Source organism: Salminus brasiliensis, chromosome 10 (assembly GCF_030463535.1).
Source record: "Salminus brasiliensis chromosome 10, fSalBra1.hap2, whole genome shotgun sequence".
NCBI lineage: Eukaryota > Metazoa > Chordata > Actinopteri > Characiformes > Bryconidae > Salminus > Salminus brasiliensis.
Genome location: NC_132887.1, coordinates 11,486,508 through 11,498,628, shown reverse-complemented (window position 1 = coordinate 11,498,628; position 12,121 = coordinate 11,486,508). Strand labels below are relative to the sequence as shown.

At 40.1% G+C, this 12,121-nt stretch overlaps 1 protein-coding gene across 1 annotated transcript in view; it reads left to right on the top strand.

The window, feature by feature from the left end:
- Positions 1 to 12,121, top strand: part of cdin1 (CDAN1 interacting nuclease 1) — a 69,660-nt gene that overhangs the window by 8,138 nt on the left and 49,401 nt on the right. Inside the window, exons 3-4 of the mRNA XM_072690309.1 lie at positions 10,416 to 10,461; positions 11,454 to 11,512. Of these exons, the coding sequence (XP_072546410.1) occupies positions 10,416 to 10,461; positions 11,454 to 11,512 (105 nt within the window). The remainder of the gene's footprint in view (positions 1 to 10,415; positions 10,462 to 11,453; positions 11,513 to 12,121) is intronic.

Below are 12,121 nucleotides of genomic sequence, written 5' to 3'. Positions count from 1 at the left end.
TATTATTGTTCATATTTCCTGCGTGTAAAGAATCTCAGCGAGGCCCTGGTTTTACAAACCTGAACGCCATCTAAGAACCTGACAGACGGGTATGGCGGTAATGTTTTCACAGCCTGCGAAATTATTCTGCTTGTCCAATCAGCTGAGCCGGACTCTGGAGGGTTAGTGATTGGACTGGCAGGAAATCAGGCTCTTAAGACATAACATATCGACTAGGCCATCCATCATCTCTTAGCATGCGTTGAGGCACGGCGATCCCCCACCCCACCTCCCTTTCCCAGCGCCTAGCAGCCCCCTCCACTGCAAGCCCAGGGCCTTAGTCAATGCTGGAGTGGAGACAGGCAGCCTGCCTGTGTTTTTGGGGGTCTAGGGAACAGGGAGTTCTGTCCTTCATCGGTCCTCATGCGGGCTGTCCCTGCTGGGAATGCCATGCTCGCAGAATCATATCACAGAATCCCTCCAATCTCCCAGACTTGTCACACTCCTCAAGCCTCGATCCATGTTGAACAAAGCTGTAATATGTGCCCACATGAACTTAATGAAAGAATATCTCTTTCTCTACCTTCAGGACCTTTTTTTATATTTCTGATATGTCAAATGCTGTAAATTTGCTGCTCTGAAGTTGAATGCATTTGAGGAGTAATACGTTGGAACACATTTACAGATTGTAGGGGTCTCTCAAAGCATCTGAAATTAAACTTTGCCTAGAACTCAGCTTGAGAGTTTCTAGAGAGTTTGATCTGCTTTGGCGAATTTTCAACTTCGCAGAAATTCTGAATACCATGCCCTGATGCATAACTGCAACATTAGAATTGTTGCAATTGGCGACTATGCCAGCCCCAAGCTAGTGCACACAGCACAAACATACATGCTAGTCACTGTGATCCACTGAATTATTAAAACCCTAACACACTTTTTGTGTGTTGTGATAAACTACATTGTAAATAATTGCATTACTGTATTGACCTATAAATAAATCAACGGTTGAGCCTGTTTAAAACCAGTATGCAGGAACTGGTCATTTAAAGCTAGTTTCCACTGGGTGCCTGAGCCGTGTCTAGTGGGGTATGAGTTTGGCTGCGAGGGGGATGCAAAGTCCCTCATCTGTATCGCTCACGTAACACAGATGTTGGGAGTCATCTGTCAGCCTGGCCTCTCCTGCCGGGCTCGAGCTGTTCTGAAGGGAAAAGAATTGGACACGGTGCTGTCACTTTTCCCCCTGCTCACAATGGAGGGACATGCAAATCCAGCATACCTCCTGCCTGGGCGGCCTGTCCTGCCTAGTGTCTGCGCCCCCTCTACAATGAGACTGGAGCGGGGGGCGTGATGGGCCAGTGGCGGGATGTGACATCAGTCCCGGGCCTTTTCTCTCCCTGCTTCATATTAGAATTGGAAATTAAAACAGGCTCTTGGAGACCTTGCCTGGCTGACTGGGATCATGTGGGACCACTGTCATTTCCCCCCGGCCTTTGTCCCAGGAGAGGGAGGCCTCCATCGGCCCTCTGCACAGCGCCATGAATGAATTTGGGTGTAATGATTACTCCCTCTTTATAATGCCATTCAGCTCATTTTGCATATGTCTGTCGAGTTTGGAGAGCGGGCCGGGTGAAGTATGGAGAGAATGGATCTGTGCAGATGCTCCGGTCTTGGATGCGCTTTAAAGAGAAAGTGTGCAGTGTCTTTTTTTTTTTTTTTTTTTTCTCCACATCTCCACACAGTCCCTGAACGTTTTCAAAACGGGCCCTAATGTGCCGTTTTCATCAACACTGAGGCGGGCTGCAATATGGTGCCAGTGGCTCGCTTGGGGAATATGAATGTTGATTAAGCATGCACTCAGCCTTTTGAAATTCTGAAGAAGTGTCAGAATAATGGATGTTGAGCAAATGTCAAGCATTTGTTAATTTCTCTGTTATTTGGGGTTTATCTAGCGTGATCTTTGGAGTAAACCCGAGGCCAGTGTTGTTGTGGCATGTGCCATTGATATGCTGATTTTCTTGGCTGCAGCCACTTTGTTTTCGATGGTAATGTTCAAGCTGGGGTTTGAAGCAAAGGGGCTGCTCATTGATTATTTATTGCAGTTATGGTGTTTATCTCTCTATTACACGCCTGTTAATCCAATAGGACTGAATTATACGTTAACTAGTCTCTGTATTCTCCTGCCTGCTCACAATTCATGAGACTTCTTTGTTTTTGTTTTTTTTTACCTCATTTTGCTCGTTTTCACGCCCCACCCCTTTGCCACTATAATAGGAAAACCTAATTAACACCTAAAATTTATACTTCTTGTTTTCCCATCCATTTGTTGGAAGTTCTTTTTAGTGCTAGTGCCACTGTTTGGACTAGTATGCTATTGCTTACTCAGTGCAGTAAGGCTGCAGTGATGACATTAGCCAGTAGCCAGTCTGGCTCCCAGAACTGCTGCCCAGGGCTTTGCATCCCTCCCGTGGAAGACCACACGTCTCTGGCTCAAAGCGCAAACAAAAAGTGGAGCTGGCAGCCTAGGCTTGTGGCTTCGCCCTGGCCAGTGGAGAGCTATGCTGTCAGGGATACGGAAGGCCTAATCACAGAACTGGGATTGTTTATGTGGTCAGGCATTGAACAGGCACGAAGAAGAAAGCCAAGGGCGAAAAAAGGGGGTTGGACACAAAAAAGACCTTTTCGCTTAGTTTACGAGAGTACGTCTGGAACTCACTCGATTTGGTGGAACTGGAATGAAATGTTTCCTTGTTAGATACAGTGCACTGTTATTCTTTTCTAAGATAAGTACATTAGACTGTAAATTATCTGCTGAAAGCTGTCTTAAAGCGACGGCCTCTGCAGCCAGAAATCTCTTGATGTAAGCTTTGTTTTGGAAGCTTTTGAATAAGTTTGATACGATTGTTATACGATTGTTTTTATACAGATTTTTTAATTATTGACATTTTCAGCATCACCTATGCTGAATTACTTAGTAACCAGTGCGGCATGCTGCATATTGCGCTGTGCAAAAGTGCTTTATTGAGTGTGGTACAGTTGGCCAGCTACTGTATGGGGTTTTTGCCTGAGGATCAATTTGCATGCTGGGATCAATTGCAGAAGCAGAATGAAACAAATTGTGCAGAATGGTACAAGCGCCGTAGCCGTGCTTGAGGGAGTCGACATTTGGTCAGTGTAACATGCTTCGTTGTCAGACTAAGGCATGCCCATTGCCTGATGGGTAATGGAGGCAACTGTTTTCCACTTTACATAAGATTTTGCAGCCAAAGGACCAATAATGATTTTGATCTAGCAAAATGATCACCCCATTCCACGTCTAACAAGTTCTGGCACCATAAACCCTTACCTTTCATAGCCGATCATAATTACAGCAAAGAATTTTTGCAATTGTTGTTGATCTACTGACAGCATGCAAGCCTCTAAGGCACTGATTTAAATGATTATGGCGATACTGTGTGCCTGTACTAAGCAGCAAAGAGCCAGCAAAAAGTTTTTGCTCCCTGTGCTGTTTGCTCCAGTGTTTCCTGAGGTTTTCAGATGAATATGTAAAACATTTGGAAAGTGTAATTGCTTTCATCTTTGCAAGGCTGTTCACTTCTACTTTTTAGACTATAATTCTCATTAATTTTGTGTTTTGGTTTTATAAAAATACAAATAAGTAGCTAAAGTTGTAGCAGACTATTTTTTCCACCAAAAGAATGAGACGTTCCTTAGCCTGCAATCTCTAACGTCTGCATCTGAATCTGGGATTTATTCTGAAGAATTATTTTGATCTATTTCTAAATCCAATTACTCATTTGTTCTTTTATGATGTTCAGTAAATCAATGTAAGCCATCATGCTTTAATTAAAGATTCAACATTTTCCATTTGCTGTATGCCACAAGTGCAGTGGGATGCCTGTTCATTCTATATTATTTATTATAGTGATTAAATTACTTGAACAGAAATGTTCCATTTTTAAGGGTATTTTGCAGATGTCATCAGCATTTCTTTGACCAACTAAATGTTTCACTAGAGAGAGCGTACTTAGTTCTGGTTAATCAGATTCCGTACAATGTGTAAAATGTTGAATTAAAATTATAATAATAGTATGTGTATGTATGTATGTATATATATATATATATATATATATATATATATATATATATATATATATATATATATATATAGTACTTCTGATGTGAAATTATTGGTTCAGTTTTTGTGTTCTAATTCATCAGATGTCGGAAAACAAATGTAAAAGAAATAATAATAAATAAAACAAATAAATAAATATTACATAAAAATAAATGTTTTTGCAATGTAATTGTTTTTCTTAAGTTATCAAAATATTACATTGTCTATGTATGTGCAATATATCCCAACTGATGTATCGATAGACTGATAAAACTGTCTGATGTATTGATGTCTGTCAAGTTTTTTTCCACTAGTGCTGGGCAATATGGTAAAAAATGTATAACACAATATGTAAAGACATTTTGACAATACTCAATATTCATTGTGATATTTTGACATGCACACACATACTCTCCCATAGTTAGTACAGTGCTCTTTATTCAGTACGTGCTACACTTGATCTAATTACGCAGGACGAATTAGACTATTTGTAATGTAACAATCAGTTGTTTAGTGTTCTTTAGCATTAACCAGTAATGGGTTAAACCCTTAAACAGCTATGCCAACAGCTATACCTTATCTAATATGAGAGTTCCCCTGTTTAACTGTAATGACAGGAATGCAACAAATCTGAACACCGTACACCAACATTACAGAAACTTTTTAAATGTATCCAAACCTAACCTTTAGAAAGAAGAGTTACAGAAGATAACTTCACCCCCAGTGGTACAATATTTCATTTATTCCAACCATAGTTTTAAGAAGCGTGAACATAAAACTGCTCCCATCAGTTATCAGACTTTTGAACCTCCTAAAATCAGTAACCATTTGGCCACAAAATGCCCATATTGGCCTTTGGGAAAAAGATCTGCACGTTGTTCTGCACAATAGATCTGTATTATACAACCAAGACAAGACACAATGAGTACACAGCGATAGAGTCTGAGAATGTGTGGTATTGTGGGGAAGAGAAAAAAAAAACCAAACACTCATTGATTTTATAAACTTTTTCTTTTGAAGCATATTAAATGTAACTACACAGCCCATGATACATGTTTATATTTTCGTTTTGGTGTGTCACATCTATCACAGTTGTGTGTTTTCTCTTCATGTTGATGCTGTTTGGGCTGAAGCAGATGTTCGCCTGCTCTTATCAGCATGTATAATTAGGGGCATTTACATATGCGGAGCATGAAGCAAAAACAAATCCAGCAAAGTATTTTCCTCTGGTGCAAAATATTGATTTAAGTACGAGAGAGAGAGCTAGAGAGAGGGGGGGGGGAAGCTAAAAAACACTTAAGTAGAAGCAGTCCACCCACTCTCTCCGTCTGTGCTTTTCAAAGCAGATCATATGCGGCCTGCACTTACTTCATTCACTATTCACGATGGCTTTTGACTGAAAATGTTATCAGGAGCAAGCAAGGTTTCTTAAAGTCTCATAAATGTCAGCATCAAGTTAACTCATTCTGACCTTGCCAAGCCTAGCCAATCGCGGAACAGGATTCCTCCCACCCCACCCCACCCTCCTTCCTGAAGCGTGTCTTAAAGTCATTAGGAACAATATTTGCTATGCTTCAGTTAAGTTCGGCACTATGCTCAGAGATGTGGCAAATGCTAATTATCATTGAAACATATGAAACGGATATCATTAGCCAGGTGGCATTCATTAGGTTAATTGCTGCCATTTTTTATTATTAATCATTTGTAAAAAAGATGGGCTTTGAAATGAGGGGGGGGGTATTGAATATTTAACAAAATAGAATAAAGAATGCAAATAAGGGTCCTAGTTTTGGTTGAATTACACAGAACAGAATATATTATGAATTGATACTTTTTAATATTTGTCAAATAAATCTGCAGTTTGTACACGCCTCTGTTTATGAATATGAGCAGAACACTGCAGTTTAACTTGTTCAGTTGACGCAAGAGATAAGTAGACATCATGGAACAGTTTGAGTGGGATATTTTAATCAAATTGGCTTCGATACTATTTTCAGCCCCATGCATATTAATGGAATGTCGTAGGTAGTAGAGAAGGGTAATTACGTTCTGAATGATTTCCAAGGCCCTATTCTGATTGCGGACCTTCTGTTTTTTTTTTTTCCCCTGTTTGAAATTATAGGCTAGAGGCAACAGGCTTAATACTGTTCTATGACCTTCTAATAGTGCTCTTTATTCTTATTCCTGTGACGTATTTTCCTGATTTTACCTACATGTTGTAAGCACACTGTTCAAATTGCAGTCATTTTTTTTCCTTTTCTTTTTTTTTTTGTCTACAATTGCAGGTCTAATTGAAATGAATGGCCAATTTTATTGTTGATGTGGTCATATGGTAAATTAATCTCTGACTTGTGCTGTTCACTGATCTCATTCTTTTCATGACTTTGTCCATTTACCAGCAGCTCATCAGAGAGCACACAAATTGGTCCGGTTTGAATGAATAGCACTCCAGCTGCTTCTAAATCACCTAAGTCTATTTTGACTCATTTTATGTATTTCCTTGTACTGTAGCACAGTGGTCAAGGACATTCCTTCAACAGCCATTCTTACACCCAGCCGCGCACACTGTTGACCCCATTGATGCGAAATTAATGTTACCATTAATATGAGGTTATGAGCAATTTATAATGTGTTTGTTAAAAGGTAGTAGTTTTACTCAGTCCTGCGACAGATTATCAGACATGAGAACTGCTAATCAATTAAGATTGTGTACATTCATCTGTGAGGGAGCTGATTCAGTGAGGAAAGAGGAAGTATGTCACAGTAGATGTGACCTATTGAGCATTTGTATGATTTTCCAAGGTCTTTAGCCTAACAGCCTCTTGAGTTAATGCGATGTAAAGTATTATGACATGTATATTATATTTTATAAATTATATATTATATATATTTATAAAAAGAAAAAATATATGGTTTAATCAATGCAGTTTCACATTTGCATATTGATTTATTCATAGACTATGTTGCATTATATGCAAAACAAAAAGTATTGGGACATCTGCCTATTCATTGTTTCCTCCATAAGCAAGGTTATTATAAGAGTTTATCCTGCTTTTGTTGGAGTAACTGTCTCTACTGTTCAGGGAAGGCCTTTTAGTAGATTGTGGAGCATTGCTGTGGGGAAATATAATTGCATTCAGCAACAAGCGTGTTAAGGTAGGTCAAGATGTTGGATGGTCATCACCCCACCTTATCCCTAACTCTTCTCTGAAGTATTGGATGGAGCATCACCATCCTTCGAGAGAACACCATTCCACTGCATCACAGCTCAGTGCTGGAGGGTTTAATACCAATCACGCCAAGCCTGGCATTAGGTTCATGGTACATGGTGCCAGTAGGTTCATGTTTATCTGCTCCAGATAGTTCTATTGCATTGGCAGTGTTTTTCACAAGGACTAGATGAGATGTGTGCATTGGGTGCAACCTAGCTGAATGCATTCATTAGAAAAGATGTCCACAAACCTTTGGACTTTGTGTGTGTATATACTCTACGCTGTTTCACAATACTACTTGAACACCGTTAACAGTCTAGCTATTTTTTATTTGCACTAAACCCATGTTTGACTGTTTCTGCTGGCTTGGGAAACCTCAATTTTCCTTAGGCCTATATTTTTGTGCCATCAGTGTTTTGTGTGCTAAATCCTGTACCTACTAAAGAACTTATTTATTCACAGTTTAACATCTATTGACTTAGGACAGGTGTGCTGAACCACAGTACGAAGTACTTAATTCATTGTATAATGATCCCTCTGGGATCCAACACAATTTCTATAATTTTCATAAAATGCTCATTGATGCAGTGATTTATGAGTAAATCTGCCTTCATCTTCATCTCCCAACTCTTTCAATCTCAATTTTAGCAGCACAAAGTGGTTTAGATGGACAAACTCTCAAAGATAAACTATGCCAGACTGCATAATCAGCACAATGTAAATAAACAAGCTTCAGCATTTCTGCTCGATTTATTTATTTTTAGCTAAATATTTGAAACGATCAAAGTCTTTTTGGACATAACTCTATTTTATATAACAGTTATGAAGAGATTGTATAAATGAATTAGAAAATGTACTAACTTCTTTGAGGGGGTTTGTAAACATGCATGGTTAAGAAGAAGTGCTGTCTGCATTTGATTTAAATGACGTAGGAAACAAACATGGTAATTAATTGTGGGATTGAGCCTTCATGCCGGAATTTGCACACAGGTGATCCTGTTTTGCTTGAAGGCCCCAAAACAGCTCAGGAATTCATCTGAATTGGCTTTGTGGAGATGGGCTTTGGGGGTGCCTCTCTTCAATTTGTGGGTACCCCCCCAACAAATAGTTGGAGGCTGAATACTGGTTTAGCAAAGCAGAGTTGGGAATAAACACTGCGTTGATGTAATATACAGTATAGTGGTGTTTCAGACTAGGTCTCCATTGTAAAGCCTGTTGTGCTGCTCTGTATTTTAGCGCAAAATGAGTGGAAGAGTACACTAGGGGACCCAGGCTGAATATACATTAAGGTGAAGGCTGCAACATCTCATCCTAATGTCTGTTCAGTGGAAAAGGGAACATTATATGCCGTGCCTGCATAGCCTTCACGGACACAATAGAGTGATCTGAAGGGTTATCTCCGCTACTGTGGCTCTGGATTTTTTTTTTTTAGTAAGCTGGAGCACAAAACAAGGTGCAGAATTCCAACGCGTTCTCCTGTTGTTTGAAACAGGTATGTTTTCACAGATATTTAGGGCAGTTTACCTCCCTTTAAACTTAACAGGGTAAAGATTTAGCAATTAGGGAGTAATCATGATCATTATAGGGAGTAATCCGTTTAAAACCTAACAGATGTCTGATTCAGGAGAGGGAATGGTCAAGGCCTGAGAATTGTGCAGTAATGTTGTTGAAATGTTCAGGTGCAAGGCTGAAGTGTAGAGGATTTTTTTTTTTTTTTTTTTTTTTCCCTCCCCATAAGTGTTCACATGTTGACAGTTGACCGCTTAATGGCCCACTTAATTGCACTGACCCTTTGGCCTGTGCATATCATTGTAAATTAATGCCCTGGCAGCCTTCTTTTCTTAGCGGTATGCTCACAAAGATGTTATTTTTTCCCCTCTGAAACTTTGTTCAGCTTGAGTTGTTGATGGTCAGCCACATGGCTGAAACACACACCAGGGACACTGTCCTGGGCTACATCCTGTGTTTTCCTTTCACCCTCTTTTCAGTATACTTTCACCTCTGTTTTTGTTATTCTCATTATTACTATAATGAGGAAAATATAAATATCTCAACAATAAAGCACCTTTCATTTCACCTTCTCTGATGTGTTCATTGGTGCACGTTCTGATTGATGGGATGAACCAATGTAGACTCAGTATTTCAATGCGTTTAGGAAGCCTTTATTTACTTTCTGTTCTCAGGTGACTTTTAAAGAGAAGTCCATTAAATTTAACAGTCTTGGACACTGGGGTACTATATGGGAACGAAACCACACGAGACAATAGGTACAGAGTCTGTGCACATGTGTTCTGGTTCTAAATTTTGTGGAGAAACCTCAACTTAGAATGCTTGTGTGTGTGGGTGGTGTTTTGTTGTTTTGTTTTTGGAAAAATGGTGAGGGGGGGGGTGGAGGGGTTTGGAAGGTAACGCAGACAGCAGCAGTGGAGCAACAGTCTTGCCCTTGCCAGGTGTTTGACATTGAATGGAGCTGGAGATGAATGTAGCTTATGGCAACCCATGGAATTGTCTGACTCCTGGGAGTCCCAGCTTCCTGCTGTGAAAGTTTCCATTTTCAAAGCCTGCTAGTTGCAGTGGGAATGTTCCAGACTGTCCCATATGCCAGCACTGACAATGTGGCAACTTTCTCCTACTCTGAAAACCTCTCTACATACAGCTTCTACTTTCCTGATACTGGAATGTTGCCTAGAAGTGTACTATTTTTCTGTGCTATTGAGATCTTGTTGTATTCATTTTATTGTTTCAATCAGCCTTCGATGTGGTCCTTGAATGTGCTGTCCTGAAGGTCCTGTGGATTTTTGCTCACTATAGGAAGCAAGGCCGTCATGCAGTTTAGTGGGCAATGATATGATGAGTGGGAGTGTTATATTTTCTCTCATTTCACACCAACCCGATTCTCTGAAACCCTAGCCCCCAACTCCACCCCCCCACGCAGCATCTCAGCAGGAACCTTTTGTCCGAGGTGTTCATCTGGAACAACTTTGCCACACTTGTTTTCATGTTCTTTTAGATTACAGGGCAGCCGGCCTCAGCTTTGAAGCGCCTCTCTTTCTTTGTCTCTGTGCAATGCACTCTGGTAATTAACTTTGTCCTTCTTTTATTTGTTCCAGTCACTCGCAGTCCACTCTTCTGAGCATCTTCTCCCTGGAGTACCAGGTTAGAAGTTTTCTTCCTTTGTGAGGCCTGACAGGTGCCTAATTGAATGATGAATGTCCCCTTATTTCTTTGTAATTGAACTGCCAGCTTTCTGATTGGTTTGGAGGATGCCCCCCTCCTCTTCACTGCCCCCCCACTTGCACGATGAGGGCCCTGCCTGAGTCTCGGTGGAATCCTGCCAAGCCTTCCCATCCATCTGTCTAATAACATCTAGCCCCTGCTTATTTGGTGGACCTGTAATAAATTATGCTAAACCATTATTATTCTGACAATAATAATTTCCCCGTGTAGTGTGACTCCGTGTGCTAAATGTTTGCTGACTCGCACTGTCACTGCTGCTTTCCCCGGCTGACAGCCGATGATGATAAATGGCCGTTGCCGGGAGTGGCAGAAGGCTGCAGAGGCACAAAATGGAGTCATTCATCATCCCCCTGACAGGTGTCACTCAAGTGGCGTGTCTCGGTGGAATTGCTTTTTTGTAGTTTTTAAATAAGTTGTTTTTAAGCAATGCTCCTTCTTTCCCCCTGGTTAAGATGGCAATTGAATCATATATATTATATAAAAAAAATCTAAATGGAAAAGCTGAAATGGATCGTAGTTTCCCTGCAGCTGAAAATTAATTGAAGGTTTGGGTCCTGAATGAATACGTTTTCCATGATTCACGTTGAACCGCTACACAGTTTGATGAGAGTCAATAACTGATCTTGCCTACTTATACTTAAAGATGCACCCAGAGCCAAATGATTATGCTTATAATTCCTGGCCAATGAAAGAAAGCTATATTTTCCTCTGTAATCTTTTAAATGCACAGTATGGGATATATATATATATATATATATATATATATATATATATATATATATATATATATATATATATATATATATATATATATATATAAAATTTGTTTTGTTTTTTGTTTAGTGTGAATTACTTACATATGGTATGAAGTAATGTAAAATGCAACCATTGTCTTATGCATCTTTTTTCAGAAAAGGATGAAAAGAAGTCTTGTGAAACACCAGGATGTTGTTGAAGACTACTACCAGAGGTAAGAATCCGTCCACTCTGCGTACTAATCACTAGACGAGTGTGTGAGTGGGTGGGCCCTGCTGACAGATATAATCTCTTCTAAACAAATCACCAGGCCTTCCAGATCCCCTCTCGCACCTGCTAAGCCTACAAAAGCGTACAGCCCCACTAAAAAAAATCTACACTTGGATATTTGCCATGATTGGGTGTATGGTGGCCTATTATCTGTAATTTCTTTCAAAAATCAAATCAGGAGAAAACAAAAAGGAAACTGGCTGAAGGCAAGGAAGCATTTTTGTATATCACAATTAGCCTCATGTTGCTTATTAGGTTTGTTGTTTTGCAGAATGGAAGCCGGATGATGCATTCGTAATCCACTTACCTAACAACAAACCACATAGGTTATCTGCGAGGGATCTTTGAAGGCTTTGTGGTTTCTGATGGGGAGGAGGCAGAGTCACCCTTTTTTTGTTAATGATCATGCTTATCTGGTTTGAGGACAGTCTGAGGTTTCAGATCTCTGCCGTTCAAACCGCGCCAAGCGTTCTAAATGCCGTAGAGGCCAAAGCCAACCGGGACATCAACATGTCTTGGCTGGCCTGTTCTTGTTGTCCTCTTCCCCCTTGTT